Raw genomic sequence first — 17,054 nt, 5'->3', positions numbered from 1 at the left:
AATAGTATAGTATGCCGAGGGAAAAAAAAGTCAAAGTATAGTTGTTCATAGTATATTATGTAGAAAAAAATCATTGTCTTAGTTTAGTATTGTATTCTCAAAAAGTCAAAGTATGTCATAAACCTGTAATAAAACAGTCATAGTATAAAAGTTTGCCTAGTAGGTCACATCATAAAAAGTTACAAAAATGTAATTCAAATGTCATAGTATATTATGCTTTAAAATGTCATAAAATCTTATGTATCATAAATATAGAAAGAGACACCACTCTACACCACTTCCTTTTATTCTTTTTTTATTTTAATTCAACCACAAAGTCTTGAATACATGAGCATTTTATGTTAGCATCAATCTCAAAGATCTAATTTAAAATCCCTCGAGACATTTTTGTAAATTCTTATAATCAATTCAAACATGAATGCAACAGATTATGAATGAAAGCGGGTATGCATGAGGAGCAGTATGCATGTGAAAAGCATATTATTCTGATAGATTCCAGTAAGGCACTAAAAAGGCTTTTGTCTCAAAGCTGCACAGAATTCGGGATTAAATTGGACTAATGTTGCACATCACAATCCCCCAAAAGAAACAATGGTGCTGTGTTAGTACACAACACCAGACAAGTTGCAATAATGTATATGTAGATACATGACTCAAACTAGTGCATATTTAGTTGACAAAAAAAACAAAACTATATTCGGTCAACCTTTTAAAAAGAGAAGCGGCACCAAAATTGACTGTTTTGCCTTTTTTTCCAAATTCACACAGAAAAACATTTTCTGTCATTTTTAGGCCTCAATTTCCCTCCGCAATGAAATATGTTCTTTTGCAAATGAACCGTCTAAAGGTCTGTTTTGGTGTAATTCCACTTGCAACAGAATCCTCTGCACAGCTCATTTGCAGTTCACACCTTTTTAGCACAGTCGGGGCAGTAGATGTGATCTCCAGTGATGACGAAGCGCTTATTGGCCAGCGTGAGGCAGCACTTCTTGCAGTTGAAGCAGTACTCGTGCCAGGCGTATCCCTCGTAGTTCACCACGTTGGTGCCGTGGCCAAACCCTGCAGAAACAGAGGGACGTCCGTCAGCCAGCAGTGCGAGACGGGTAATGATGCCCCCAGATTACAGACGCATCATACAGAACTCATTTTTATAAAAGTCATCTCATTCGAACCAACACTGAGCCAGATATAACCTTCAATTTTGAGAAAATTAATTTCTTAAATCTGAGATTAAGTTTTACGGTGATGCTGTCATAAATAAAGAGACTTCCATGTGTGGATTGTCAGTGTTCGTGCTGCTGCACTGTAAAGGAGCAGAAAGATGGAGAGAAAAGAAAAGTTTGCAACTCTTCATTTTGGTAATTAATGAATTATCAAAATGTTAAAGTAGGTTTATTTCCATTAAAAAGATAAAACAAATATTTTTTTATAATGTATTTAATAGAAAATGTCAAATAGAAGTCACAGTATAATATGTAATAAAACAATCATAAAAAAAAGTGCAGTCAGGATAACATGTAATCTAATTTTCCTGCACACACACACAGTTATTGCATCATCTGTGGTAGTTGTAACTCATCCAAACAAAATATGTTTTATTGCCAAAATTCTTCACGGTCTCTGAGTCTACAAACAATGTTTACATTAATCCCACCATGTCTATGTGTAAGACAATCCAGATATAAGTGTTAGTGCAACATAAATCATACAATCAAGAACATTTGTTCATGCTGCCCTGACCTGTGATCGGGTTTTTGCATCCATGGCACTTCTTGGCCACGTCGGTCTTGAAGCAGTCCACGCAGTAAACCTTATCCTCATGGGAAGTGAAGCGAGCTCCGGCAAGAGTTTTACGGCAGGTGTGGCACACAAAGCACTCGGAGTGCCAGGGCTGGTCCTGGTAGCTGATCCCTCCAGAGGTGATGGCCTGAGAGGAACAAGGGATCACGATCTCTGACACTACACAGCCTGCAGAAAATGAACTGTCACACTGCCACAGTTGTATTTAGCGCCGACAGGACCCCACACTGTGGATGGAACGCAGTCATGGCCTGTACCTGCTTGCAGTGGAAGCACTTCTTGGCGAACTTCTTGTCGTGGCAGGGAGCACAGTAGATGTCATCGCCCTTGGTCAGGAAGCTCTGCGAGCGGATCGGCTGCTTGCATTCAAAGCAGGTGAAGCATTCCTCGTGCCACACCTTGTTTTTGTACTCCACGTTTTGGGCTCCTATAACCCAAACATAAAAAGTAGTGTTATGGTCTTTAAAATGATTTTTGTTGCACGCGGTCTGACATTATCAAAAACATTATTATAAGCTTATACCACATCGTAATTGAGGACTTACGATGCTTATATTGAGTGAAATACAATGTTTTTATGGTTCATCTTTCTCACAAATAGAAACATTTTAGATGTTTTGTGCATTTTATTTGACACAGCTCTCTAAATGTAGCATTTGATATATTTGAAATCACCAAAGAGAGGGTGGGATAGCAAAATAAAAACAGTGAATCCGAGGTAAGAAACGATTGCACAGATTTAGCAAACCTAAACTGAATGTTGAACGTTAAGAAGGCCTCTTTCCAGTACTTTTGCAAGCCTTTTTGTTTTTAATGCTACTTATTTTTCTGTAACAATAGAAACCCACCTGGCATGACCACCTTGTAGCAGCCCTGGCACCGGTTGCCGTCCTCCCGGGAGCCACACTTGCCGCACATTATCTTGCCGTCATCCCGGGCGTTGAACGGCTCGCTGGCCAGCGGCTTGTAGCACTTGGCACAGCGGAAGCAGTCCTCGTGCCAGTGGCGGTTCTTATGGTGCAGCTCCTGAAACAGAGAGGGGAAGCTGGGTTGAGCAGGGGGGCCCTCACTAAGGCGCCACGCGGACCTCATTGAAGAGGAGTTTGTTTACTCGTCTTCTGGACTCGGAACCTGCATGTGGCAGTGAGGAGACTAGGTGGTGGAAATGTGATATATAGTATTTGAGCCTCATTAGTAGTAATGACACATCTTCCTCACACATCCAACCCGCTGAGTGGTGAGAGTGTTGTGGAGGCAGACGCCACAGCAGGAGGAGACGCAGGTTTACTCACAGCTGAGCGCTCTGAACAGATACAGATGCATCCTCACTGACTGTGTGTTTGGCATAACCCAATAACAGCCATATAAGACATCCTAAAATTCAGGATAGATAGCTCTTTTAGACATTTTGACATGTTACAGTAGGAAAGGCACGTAAGTAAAAGTCGTAAGTAATAAAATCCATGATGTTTGAATTCCATTTAGCTACTTCAGTTTTTAGGTTCTGGTGTTGTGCCTGCTGACTTTTTTCAGATTGTTTAATCTCCAAATTTGGTGATTACATTTTTTTATCTAAACTGAATTATTACATGTCTTTAGAATTAAGCATGATATGAAAAAAGAAGGTTTTGTTGCCAAAGTGCATTTGCTGTACTTTTTATCTTCATAACATGCATCTTTGGGTATTTTCACAAAAAAGCATGCTGCTAAACTGACTGCTGAGAAATGTATATGCATATAGCTTACTGTATATAAACAGTTTGGTTTCCAAGTAACTTATCCCTGGTAGTTTACTGAATACCATATAAGGCATGAAATGAAAATACACTTAATGTATCTACACAACAAATACTGTTTGTGGCATTTTTAAACATTTCTGTTCATCAGATTTTAAATGGTGAAGAAAATGTCAAAATATAACAGAACGATTTCAGTTGTAATTTTTGTTGTTTATTTACATTTTTTCTATTTTGTTTTTGCCTCTCCCTCCGTTACTCATTCATTATTTCTCTCCCACTCACACGACCTCAGACACATTGCTTCACCTTGGAGTCGGCACCGATGGGACGCTTGCACTCTGCACAGGTGTTGGCGCAGAGCTTATTGAAGCACTTGGTGCACACATGCTTCTCCTCCTTCATCACATACTTCTTCCCGTGCAGGTTGTCCCGGCAGTAGTAGCAGTCGAAGCGATCCGTCATGGTGGAGGTGAGATAACTCTTGTGACCTGCAGAAACAAAAAAGACCGTCAGACTCACGCGGCTTCTTTCCTCCCGACACGACTGGATGTCGCCAGATGGGGACAGTGTTGCCTTTCCCATCCTCCTCAACTCCCTAAACAATGCAAGTCAATGGATACGTTTATTCATATCGCAACACCACATAGTTGATTAAAAGTGCTCTACAGCTCAGAGAAAAAAGAACAACAAAAAAAGCATTCAATGATTTCAATTTAAATTGAACCGTATTGGACAAAGTACATCCATCTGTGTTTTCCTGTTAATATCAGTGAGATGCAGCTCTGACAGCAGCATTCCAAACTGATGAGACTAGTGTGAGGGAAGTTATAAAAAGCAGCCCACAGATGTCTGCTTGTTGTCTGCATGCTTTCTGGCCTGCAGACTTTTTACCAAGCTCGAAAGCTTATGTCATAATTTGTAGACCGTCTGGTTCATTCCTCCCCCTCAAAGACCACCTTTGAGTCTGGCTCACACTCTCTCTTTTGTCTGCATTTTGTCCAGGTCATTTCATTGGCTGTCAGTGTCAACACCAAGTTGCTTCTTCATTCATCACCATTCCTGTGTTCCCATCACAGGCGGCGTCCACATGGGAGCAGCCTGAGAAGCTTCCTGGAACAGCTGTGCGTAGGCTGGAGAGAGTGGATGCTTTATCTACATCACTTTACAGCAACACGCTCCCTCTCACGGGATGTCAGGGAGGGCAGCTGAGCAGTGTGTGAACTTTAGCAAAAGTGATTTATATATCATTCTTAATCTGGTAAGCACAAATGGAGGAAACAATGGGTGGAATGGCATTTTTGTCCAAGTAACCATAGGAACAAGGACAATATTTATGATAGGAGACTTCAGCTATTTAAGTGGGATGTGATAAACAGCAGTGCGAGAGGGATGAGCCTCCTGGAGCCAAGTATGTGCCCCTGGTGTGTGTGTGTGTGTGTGTGTGTGTGTGTGTGTGTGTGTGTGTGTGTGTGTCGATGGATAGATGGGAGAGGAGCTTCTATCTGCAGCTGCGCTCCGGGGATGAAGACTGGACTGAGCACTCACACGCCTACACCCACCTTGTAATGAAACTAAAGCAGGAAAAACCCACCCAGTCCAACACTGTCAAGACACACAAACACACACACACACACACACACACACACACACACACACACACACACACACACACACACACACACAATGCTCGGGTCTAATTTCTGAGCCCGGCAAGCCCAGAGATCTATTTTAGACATGCACTCTCTATTTAAAGCAGCTTGACCTTCCAGAGGAGACACATGGAGAGGGATGCAGAGAGATGACCCCTGGGACTATGCAGCTATTGTGGCTCCACTTGAGTCACGTCCAGTAACTTTAATCTTTTGTTGCCGACAGAGTGACAGCTGCCCCCTGTCAAACAGGCACGGTATGTGCATACCCTAAACTGTGGAGGGGAGTGGATTGTATCACTGTGGCCCCTTTGGGGAGCAAAAAAGGTCAACACAAGACCGGATTGGTGAGTGAGTCAGAGCTGAGAGAGATGATCCAGACAGTGTATTGGCAAAATCCACTGCTACATTGTTAAAGCTGTCTGTTCTCTCCTTAAAGTAGGTTTCCTGCTAAATCTACTCATTTTAACATCCTCACATCTTGCCATCATGCTGCTTTGGAGAAGAAGAAAAAAACATTGAGAAACAGCAAAACAAAACGCTTACAGTACATTGCAAACCCTGGAACAGATGATACATCGTATAGATTCAACGACTCAGTTCATTTGACATCAAAAGGATTTGGATATTCAGGGTAGCCGTTCAATATGCTGCCAAGTTTGTTTGAGCATTTTACAAATCAACGAAACATCAACAAAAGCCCCGTTTGAGGTTGGATTATATAGTTACATATTGTTAAACATGTTGTTGTGTATAAGACAATTTAAAAAAAATCAGAATCCTTGTCCAATGAAAAACATACATCTTCAAAGTTTTTGAAATAGATAAACTAAAAGATTAAAATGTTCCTTTATTTGGAGAGAAAATGATCCTATTTCTGAGGCTAAATGTCTGAACATTCATCGTCACAAAGCTCAATAAAAACTTGAGCTCATAAACAATTGTTTTTCAAATTCTGTTTAAATCGAAGACGAACCTTCCTGAAGTTTGAATAGAAATATGCTATTAGCAGTCAGGTTTTTACATTTTGCAGCTGATTACTACATATAACATATTCAATAAATTATTAATTCCAGCATCAAGTTATTTTGTATTTTACCTGAGTGTCGGAAAGCCATGTTTGGTTCCAATCAGGAGACAAAAAGTAGAAAAGAATACGGGGACAGGAGGAGACTGTAGCATCCACAGAGGGTCCAGACCAGAGACCGTGAGCCTCGCTGGGTTATGGGGGGCTGTTTATACCCCTCTGTGACCGGACCCCCATGTCCAAGTCCTACCCTTACCCTAACCCTCCACTCCTTTTTAGGGTATGCATTAGAGGATAGACAGGATGAGAGAGAGCATGGGGAGATGGATTAGGTGATAGAGATTTAAATCCACTGCTGTAACATCAGAAGGTAAAAAAAAAAAAAATTTGACTGGTGGCCATGAGGGACAACAGATACTCCCACTGCTGCGACATAAATGTTTTGTTGTTCGGGACATGTACAGATGATCACTTAACATCATAACTTAGAGGGATGACTCACAGGAGGAGCAAGTTGATATTATTGACTGAGCTATGGAGAGACAAAGTGTTGTATAAGTGTCTCTTCTTATATCTTCATGTCTCTGATGTGTTGACATATGCTGTATGTCAGATTTTTCCGATAGACAATGTGCTCTGCTCAAAACTAAATGCAAAGGGATCCAGAGCAGAATAATTTAGAATGGGAGACTTTTTTTTTTACTGTCAGTGATGAATACAATGTCAATTCTATTCTATTCTTTTAAGGCTGCAGGAAACCCCTGGTGCATTCCTGATAGAAACACAAACACATGAAGACTCTCCATAGATGTTCTCACAGAAAGCATTTCCTCCTCCATGAGTACTTTATCTACTCACACACACAACCATCGATGATGTTAAGGTTATGATGAACAAGTTTTATGCCATACGACTAAAAACTCAAAGGTCAATATTTTATATTGCAGCTGAATAAGAAATTTAATGGGAACCAGCTTCTTTGGAATTTAAAATCCTACGTAATGCATTTAATTAAACCTGCAATAATGTATTTTCTGGCTCAAAGCTGAATTTAATCATCTTTTAAGTTGATAGCAAATCTGCACAGCAACATGAACATGAATTTAAAGTTGTCTTTCTGGTCATCTGATGAGTTCACATCCAATATACATTTTCCTTCCAGCTCTGTTTTTTAGTCTCTACCAACTCTAGTCATTTAAGCCATCCCTCCATTGTTGTTATACAAAATACCAATTATAGCTGCTTTAAATTCAGTTCAATATTATCATTCTATTACTGCCAACTATCGTTCATGATCAAACGCATCATGACCATCATCATCTATTCTGCTGTGGAGCAATTACTCCACAGATGGCACTTTACTCTGATTGGTTTGGGCCTTTAGAGTCAGACGAGTTTAAATACAGAAATATGGGATCATGATGGAAATGAGAGGAGACTGAAAGTCAGACAAGAAACAAAGTTGTTAGACTCAGAACTCAGTTAGGAAACATTCAAAGAAAAGACTCATCTCTTAACTATATTAACATTCTTTGTATGTCAGACACAAAACAAATCAATGCAGTCAGCCTGTGTGTGTGTTTTTAAGCTTGGTTGTTTTACGGACATCTGGCTGTAATTACGGATTTTATTTGGTCCATTACCACAGAGCATTGCGTTTTGTCCTTTTCTAATCGGTCACCCAATTACCCGAAACCCACCAAGACTAATTAATGAGCAGGACGGCGCCATGACTCCTGGCCTTCAGTAGTCGCTCTGCGTTACATCAGGAAATCTGTTCCCGCTCCTCTATTTCTTTTACACTCTCGTTAACATTTAGATTCTTCTCGTTTAAAAATAGTTTCATCTCTAAATGAGACACTTTGTCTGTTTTTTTCCTTCCGGTGTTGACTCTACCCACGGTCTGCTGTCCGGATAAACAATACAGCTGGAATGCAATGCCCACCTCCCCACCTGCCACAAGCTGCGCTTTTAATAGAGCAAAAAGAACTGCTGATCATCTGGAACAATAAATAAAACTATAAATATATTCTTTCCTAATAAGAGAATCATGGTTAAATACGTAGCTGGTAAAAAAATAAAATAAAAGACCATACGTTTTTTTAAATGGCCTACTAATAGAAACAGACTATATACTCTTTCACAAACATTGTGATGTGCAGTGCATTACGTGAATATGTTGGTAGGTGTTGCCTCTTGGCTACAAGCCCATCACCTCTCAAAGTGGTAGAGTTGGGCTTTGCCGGTCAAGAGAAACAGGAAATCTGGGCTGTACTTCCTGAACAAATGAGAGCAAATCGCTCAGTGTGACTGGAACAAGCTCCCGCACTCACTTCACTGTTACCAACGGTAACACAACTCATGTCTGTGTGTCTGAGAGCGCCTCTCTCAACATGACCTCTTGCCCTGAACATCCAGGTGTCTCGGTCGCCCTCCAAATCTGGTTAGTGGGCAGACGGCGCAGTGACAGACTGAGACACACAGTTACCTCTATCAGGAGAACAGTGACACACACACACACACACACACACACACACACACACACACACACACACACACACACACACACACACACACACACACACACACACACACACAGAGTAAGTGACTAGGGTGTGGCTGCAAGACCCAGACACATTAAGGTCAAATATGTGTGGACAAAAGGCCACGAGAGGAGCGTTATAAACACAGCAACACTCCTGTCCAACAGATAGAGTGTTGCTCTCACACACACACAGACACGCACGCACGCACACACACACTTTCAGATAAAGCCGTTGCCGTAAGCCAGCGAGCACTTCAGCCCTCATTGGTCTCACATGACTTGAGCCTCTAAACAGAAAAGGTCAGTCCTTCTTGCTGATGAGCAATATATTTGTGTGCTTGACTTTAAATTAAATATATCAGGTTGGATGCACATAAAACCTCATAAAGCATACATCATGCGTGCACATTGCATGGATTTCTGTGACATGACGTTCTTGCGTCACACAGGTTACGTTTTCACGAAAATTGTCAAAACTATTCTTTTGATCCATCAGCAGCAGAGACTGCATTTACTCAAGTTCTGTAAGTATACCTTTACTTAAGGGTACTGTTACTCTGTATTATTGAAACCTCTACATTTCAGAGGTATGTGTTGTAATTTTGTAACAGTGATCTAACAGCTAAAGTTACTAGATACATTTCTAAGGTATCTATTTACACAAACACATGATCAGCCTCTAAAATGGATTCATTACGGACTTCAGCCTAGTTAAATAGTTAAAATCATCATTAACTCTTCAAACTACACCAGTAGTATAATGCTTACACATTAATTAATCTGTAATACTCTAAAGTAAATCCAGTAGTTGTGCATGAAGAGAACTTTTACTTTTCATACTTTGAGTACATTTTGTATTATATTTTTTTTAAATTGTGAATGCATGATTACATAACAGAGTAAACATGTACTTTGTACTTTTACTCAAGAAAAGGATCTGAGCATTTCTTCCACTTCTCCTCTTTAGCCCACTCAGGCCATTTCATTCCTTCATATTGTGGCTCTCGCTCTTTCATCATTTCTTTCTAACTTTCTTCCTCTTTTATTCACAAAATAACCATGTGCAATTCATGAGCTTTTCTCTGTGCAGATGGAGGGAAAAGGAGAGGACAGCAGCTGGTGACGAGCAGTTTGACATTCACAAGAGAGAACGTTCACTCAGCTCGTTGAGTCAAACAGGGAGCATTGCCTATTTAGGAGTAGAGCGCCTGGATGGTGAGAGCGCTGCTTCATGTGTTTCATCAGCTCGGTCATCTACACTCAGACACATTTTCACTTTTTCTCTCTCCCTCTCTCTTCTGTCTGCCTCTCTGCTCCGTTTGCAAGAATAAAAGAAGTGATGAAACTGTCAGCATGCTTCTGCCTGAATAAACTGCAGGCACCAAAGCTCCCATGTGCCTTTTAGTGTCCCGCTGCTGGCCTGATAGAGACAAGATGTCACTGGCACTGAAATATGTGTCGTAGAAGAGTGATATAAATTATACACATATCATGCTTTGTGAATAATTTGTAACTGCACTGTTGGATTTGCAGCCTTCACTACTTTTGTGCTGATTTTACATCAAATATGAAAAACTGAAATCTGAATGTATTCTCTTTTTATTTAAGCCCTAAAGAAAGTGTATTTTCAAGTTGAAAGTGGATTAATTTATTACTCAGTGAAGTACAACGTTTTTTATGGCTTTTGGAAGATGGTGAAGTTATAGCCACAAGGAGGTCCAGTGTGCCAGAGAAAGGACCCTAATCTCCAGGTCTCTTTATGACATCATGCATTTGGTTTGGCAGCCGCCCAAACCAGAAAAGGGAGGAGACGGTAAGCAGACGTATGCTTTAACAGTTTCATGGTGCCTTTGGGCTCTGCTGTTCATTATGCCAGCAGTACAATAATACTATCACAACACACCATTTGATCTAAGATAAGCTGGTGCTTCTGTTTGTGCTGGAGTTACGTTACATTGTTACGATCATGAGAAGTGTGTGAGGGAGAAGAGATGGAAGAGGTATTCAGAGCAATACAATAATTCAAAAATATATAGTATTGGACAAAAATCATTGCACTATGCAAGTATCACTTTAATGTTGTAGCTGCGTGGGTGGTTTTGGTTGTAACCATACATCTCGTGTTTTATAAAGTCATCATAGTTTTGTTTGTAGAATCTTGATAGAAAAAGTAACTAACAATCTAAATGTATTACTAGAGTAAAAGTACAATATATTCCATGTGAAATGCAGTGAAGTAGAAGTATAAAGTAGCATTTAATGAAAATACACATTAAAGAAAAATCCAATTAAGTAACAACAACGTTTTTCATTTTAAAAGGAAATAACACAACATGACCCACTGACACAGGCAACGCTTTATTCCCGGAATACAAAGCCTTGAAAAGTTAATTTGCTAAAAAAAAATGTACCCTAATATGTAGGGTGGAAATGTAGAAATAGGTGGCCAAATTCAAAATGCGCGCAGTGGCAAACAAAGCGCACCACCTGTTGCGCAGCGCAACGTGCCCGGCTTCATGAAATGTGCCGCAGCTTTCAGCATGTTCCAGTCGGGACCCTCTGAGAGCAGCTGAAGATGTAACAGATTCTACAAACGTCGGGGACGTCCACCCGGTAACATAACGGCAGCACTAACGCATTAGACAAACTCTCCTAAATGGACCAAATAACCGCCTCGAGAAGTCGAGATAAACGTCTTTCACAGAAGGGATCCGAGCTGCTGCCTGACACCGGGAGGGAAACACAGCTGTGGATTCGGACTCACCTTTCCAGAGCGAACAGATGAGATGTCGTTCACTCGACACCAGCAGCAGTGTGTCCTGTGGGTTTGTCCGAGAGGTACAAATCTGCGGAGGCAACGCAGCTTTAAAAGACAGAGGGAGAGAAAAAAAAAAAAAAAAAACGTTAGGACATAAGCCAAACCTCTGTAGGCTCTCATAAACAATGACCTCAACCAGGAATCCACAAGCTCCCTTAGTAAAGTTCTTATTGGCCCTGCACTCTAGGCCAAACGGGATCAAGAAGAAAATAAAGTCATAACTTTTCTGCATCAACGAGCCCCGAGACTCAACAATATGACCTCTCTGAGGCAGGCTCTGACGAGATCTCCATGTATTCATCATCCTTGTAACATTTTAATAACATGCCTGCTGTTTACAGAAGAGGACCAGGACTTGATACGTTGATACACTTTCTTCTGTATTGGCCTCACTCGTCTCCTTCTTTGGTAATGAATAGAGGAATTGCATCCAGATGACTCATTCTTAATCCCAAAGTAAATACATGCAGCCGGTAAACTTAACCCTCAAAGTTAATCCATTACAACTACAAAAGGATGACTAAATGCCCAAAAGGTGTTCCTCTTATAAAACGCAGATGCCCGCTATTGTATCAACTGTGTCATCAAGACTAAACAGCTCTTTGAGCTCCGTGAAAGAATATCCAAACACTGACTCTAACCAGAGAGGATGCATGTTACAGTCAGGATGAAGATGCTGCGGGAGGTAAGGTCATGACTGAAGTGGTTAATATGGCTTCTTAATAGCATGCTGGAACAATAAATGTCATCTTCTCTTTCTCAAAAAAAAAGCTTTATCTTGATAACCAATTACTGTACATGACTTGTTATATAACACATATATTCAACACATGCCATGAAGATTATTGTTACCTTCGACCAATGTTAATGAGAGCCACATTGGTCTGTGGTGGTCATGGACATCTGGCTGGAGATGTTTTACTGTGCGAGAGTAAAGGCGGGTTATCGTTCTATAAAAAGGTTCATTGCACTAAAGAAACAATCTAGTATTTATTTCAAATGCAACAGAAGTTATACCTGAGAATACCAGCATCTGCTATTCTATAGAACAGTGTTCTTAGTGAGAGTTTTTGATTTAATACCATCATGCTATTAAATTTGTTCCATCAACAACATGAACAATAGTGTAGTGTAGTTGAGAGATGTCTGTTATGTACTCAAGCTGAAGCCAACTGGCCCTTTAAATCTACCATTTCCTCCCCGGACTGCAACTCCACTATACAGACATTCTTGAGCAGACTGGAGGGAGTTGTGTCCATATTAGGAACATGTTACCTGATATCTGAACCGGGCCGGGGAGAATACAATGCCATCAGTTTTGGTTGTGCAGGGTGTGGCTTTCATAATAACACCACTTTGCCCAATTATCATGGATGGAGGAGAGAAAGTTGTCACATCAATATTTTTGGGAACAAAAAGTGACAAAACTGGTGGATCAATTCATAATGATTTGGAAGCTTGGTAAGACTTTGATTAAATTGGGAGAATACGATGTAGAGCAAGGTGCATATTTAACATGGTGCCCCAGAGTTATATTTAAATGAATTAATTCAATAATTATAGTGTGGGATGTGAGCTAAATCACTAGCTCTCACATCACACACTAGAGAAGATTTGACAAATCCAGGCTCAAAACATGAAGCCTATAATAAGGAATAATCCATGTACTTGTATGATTATTCACAGGTCTAGACTGGAAGTGATTCCCAACCTTTTAAGTACTTTCAAATGAAAGAGCGTCTACCTCTCAACCATTCCATCCAAAAAGTGTTTCTTTATTCTGGGGTTGTTTCTATTGAACTTTTAGAGGCCCGAGGAGATCAAACAATTCAGTGTTACATTATAAAAAAATACCGCCTTAAAGTTGTACACCTATGCCAACTAGGCAAGTTGCAGTATACATCCACGTCAGTCCAAAATTTGATCGTATTAATCTATTAGACATTTGTGTAAAATTGTCATAATTAGCAAGTTAATCATTGATTCGTAGACAAATAGGTGTTTTGTGACATCAGTGACCTTTGACCTCTACAATCTGATGAGTTCCTCCTTGAATCCAAGTGGATGTTTGTGCAAAATTTGAAGAAATTCCCTCCAGGTGTTCCTGAGATATCGCTCACAATCAGAAAACAATTTGTTTTATGCCTCCTTGCATAAGAACACATTCAAAACGTTTTAATTCAGTTTTAGAGATAAATACTGTTTTCTTTTGTCCTGTAATGTTTATCTTGTAACCTTTGTTGGTGGGGCTGTCTTGAGTCTTTTGACCAAGACATGCTAGCCTCCTCTCTGAAATTGACTGCATCCCACTGGAACGTTTGAAAAAAATATATACTTTAAAAAAAAAAAAACAATAAAAAAAACCCCCAAAAAACTTGTAAGCTTTGGCTACCTGCCACAATTTATTATAAACCTCTTTATTATGTGAAATTCCCAGATTTATGCAACTCAAGTAAAATCAGTTGTGGTGCTAATCTTCTTTCTGGACCTCGACGGCTGCATTCTTACACGACCACGACATCAAATAAAGAAATAAGGAAAATTATTTAAATGAGGAGGCAATCAGAGCGAGGGCTTTAATCAAAAGCACAGGCTTCTGTTTATTGACCGTTGCACGCACATGAACAGGTGAGAGTATATTTACACAGATGTCAGTACTTGTAACACAGAAACATCTCCTTCCCTCTCTTTATTTCTCACACACACACGCACTAAAGATGTGAACTGTCTGAAAACACAAAGCACAGCAGGCCTCTTTGGTCAGCTACTCCAGACAGGATTTCCAATGATCAAAGCCTATCACAAGTCACCATTCAGAGAACAGAGAACACGGGCAGAGTCGAAGGCGAACACCAAAACCTATATCAGCCTTTTTGCGGATTTCACATTATTTCATGTGTCAGTTGAAGAACAGCGGCACACGTTTCTGCTTGTGTATATATATATATATATATATATATATATATATATATATATATATATATATATATATATATATATATATATATTTTTTATTTTTTTTTCCCTCCCCACCGTCAGAGGAAGATTAATGATTAATGCTCTGTAGAAGTCATGGCAACAGCATTCATACTCACAAAGTACCTGAATGGTGATGAGATGGAACAGCAGTATAAAATGATTCTTTACAAAGAAACCTCAATTAACCGAACATTCATTCCAGATTCATTAAACTGACATGAATTTGCTTGTTTTTCCAGAACCTTGCAAAACCTAGAAAAAGGTAAATAATATTAAAAGCAGCAGTTAGATAAAATATCAGAGCAAAAACAATAAAACATTCTTAATGGATGAGTGCAAATTATTCACTTTTCAGCTATTCAACTTTGTTTTTACTTCATCGTTTCTCTTCCACAAAATACAATTTAAATAACGGAACAAACGAAAAGTAAAAAAGTAAGAATAAATCATTTCCTGGACGCTGTGGTGTCAAGATGCAAGCCTGACTAAAAATTATGAATACTTTCAATAACAAGTTCCTGCACAGCAGAAGATAACTGTGGAAGGAAAAGAGATATCTAAAAGTCTGCTCTCTTCCTTCCAGCTCTGTATCGCGCCAAACACACGAACACACACACTATCCGTCCTCCATTTCTCTTTCATCATCCATTTATTTTACTCTTTTCTGAAACCCTATCATCATCATCATCATCCTCCTCCTCCTCCTCCTCCTCCTCCTCCTCTTGCATCCACTCTGCTTGCAACCAACATATCTTTCTTTGGCTCACCGAGATGATTAACCACAAAACTGTTGTGTTCAACTTCGTCACCGTGCTCAAAGTGTTTTCATGCTTCCGTGCACATAAACACGGCGTTGCCACAGTGACGTCCTATCGTCGCTTCCTGTTAAAGCCGCGTCAACAGCTGCTACACTCAAAGGAGCTCACGAAACTCTTCTGTTACTTCTTGTGCACCCACACGGACGTAAGACTACGAGTTAAATGTAATGCATCCAATTAATTGAGGATAAATTATACTCCCGTTTAACCAGCACAGTTAACCCTAAAGGATACGTTTGGTACAGCAGAGAAACACATCCAGCACGTCTACAACCATTGTTGTTCCGTTCTGGCATTTCTCTTGATGATCAAATGCTACAGTAGCAACATAAATATCTGCTCGTCAGCAATAAAGTGATAAGAATAATCTTCCGGTGGCCTTCCTGTCTTATTCACTGATATCTTATGGACCTTGTTGGAAAACTATTAATTAAGTAATTTTTTAAGATTAAAAAAAAAAGATACTTAAATGAATTAATCGACTACACAGAAAATAGCAGGCAGATTATTGATAATAGAATAATAATTGGTTATATATATATATATATATATATATATATATATATATATATATATATATATATATATATATACATATACATATACATATACATACACACACACTTTTGAAAGATTTAGAAAAATCACGAGTGTTCTTATCAATAACAAGTTCCTTTACTGTCAACTTCATGTGTCTATGTGTGTTTTTCAGGTTCATTTCATAAGAAGTCTCGACATGAATGCACGATTGTAATAGAAAATGGTCAAAGATAAATGTGTATGACAAATGTGTGACTCAGCTCAAAGTACTTAAGCTCTGTTGCAAAAATAATACAAAACACTTTAAGGTCGTCTGCATTCAGTTTTCACAAAATGTCATGATGCAGGACAGCAATGGCACTAATCTTTCTCTGTTAAAACTTGGATCTCGTTTTCGGAACAACAGCCCTTCGTTCGGCTGCGAGCAACATCAGCGTCTAAAATAAGGTGTAATGTCCCTCTCTATGTCACAGTCAAAGGTCATTGGGAGAGATCCACAACTTTCACTGCCAGGTTACACTGCATCAGTGGCATGACATTGTTACACAATATTTACAGGCAAATAGCACAAACTGACAGCCCAAACACTCACTGAGTATATTGCTACCTTATGGACAGATGTGTCTGTTTAGTTTTTTTGATTCTTTTTTTGTTACAAAGGAAAACTACAGCCCATCCTGAACTGGCTTTGCATCCAAGAGCTGATCCAGTATGGGTTGCCAGGCGTAAAACTACAATTCCCAGGCACTTGATTGTAACAAAATGTACAGTAAAGTTGTCCACTGGGTCAGCATGCCTCTGATGTGCGGAGAGAAGGCAGCAACATTCAAGGTCAGACCCAAAACACAAAAGCCCTCAACCTCCCATAAGAAGAAAACGGCAAGCATCCTCAGCATGCATATCAAAGTTATAGTACTCTTGTGATATACTGTACATCGAAAAATTAGCTAGTGGTTGGTACTCGCATTTACACACTATCACATGCTGCTAGACCTCTGTGCAATGCTACAGTAAGGTGACTCACACACAGCTTTAAGCAAAACTAAGAGATACCAAAAAAACCTGCAAATAAATAAAGACTATAATACATTTATGGCAGATGCCAGAGAGGTGTGAAAACGAACAGAGTGAGAATGAGG

The 17,054-nt window shown here is 39.7% G+C and overlaps 1 protein-coding gene across 2 annotated transcripts; it reads right to left on the bottom strand.

Annotated features, from left to right (window-relative positions):
- Positions 1–287: 287 nt before the first annotated feature.
- Positions 288–11,604, bottom strand: fhl1a (four and a half LIM domains 1a). Of its 2 annotated transcripts, none has more exons than XM_079228747.1 (6): positions 11,525–11,604; positions 3,846–4,027; positions 2,649–2,826; positions 2,058–2,227; positions 1,741–1,927; positions 288–1,059 (listed from the first exon to the last, which is right to left on the bottom strand). In XM_079228747.1, exons 2-6 carry the CDS (start codon positions 3,999–4,001, stop codon positions 905–907), a joined length of 846 nt encoding a protein of 281 aa, XP_079084873.1. In that variant the 5' UTR covers positions 4,002–4,027; positions 11,525–11,604; the 3' UTR covers positions 288–904. The 2 variants fall into 2 exon arrangements, with proteins under 2 accessions (XP_079084873.1, XP_079084872.1); XM_079228746.1 differs by lacking the exon at positions 11,525–11,604 and adding an exon at positions 6,288–6,387.
- Between the last annotated feature and the right edge of the window lie 5,450 nt (positions 11,605–17,054).

This window comes from Taurulus bubalis, assembly GCF_910589615.1.
Source record: "Taurulus bubalis genome assembly, chromosome: 13".
Classification (NCBI taxonomy): Eukaryota; Metazoa; Chordata; class Actinopteri; order Perciformes; family Cottidae; genus Taurulus; species Taurulus bubalis.
Note: the sequence above shows the minus strand (reverse complement) of the source record. Positions and strands in the feature narration are given on the sequence as shown.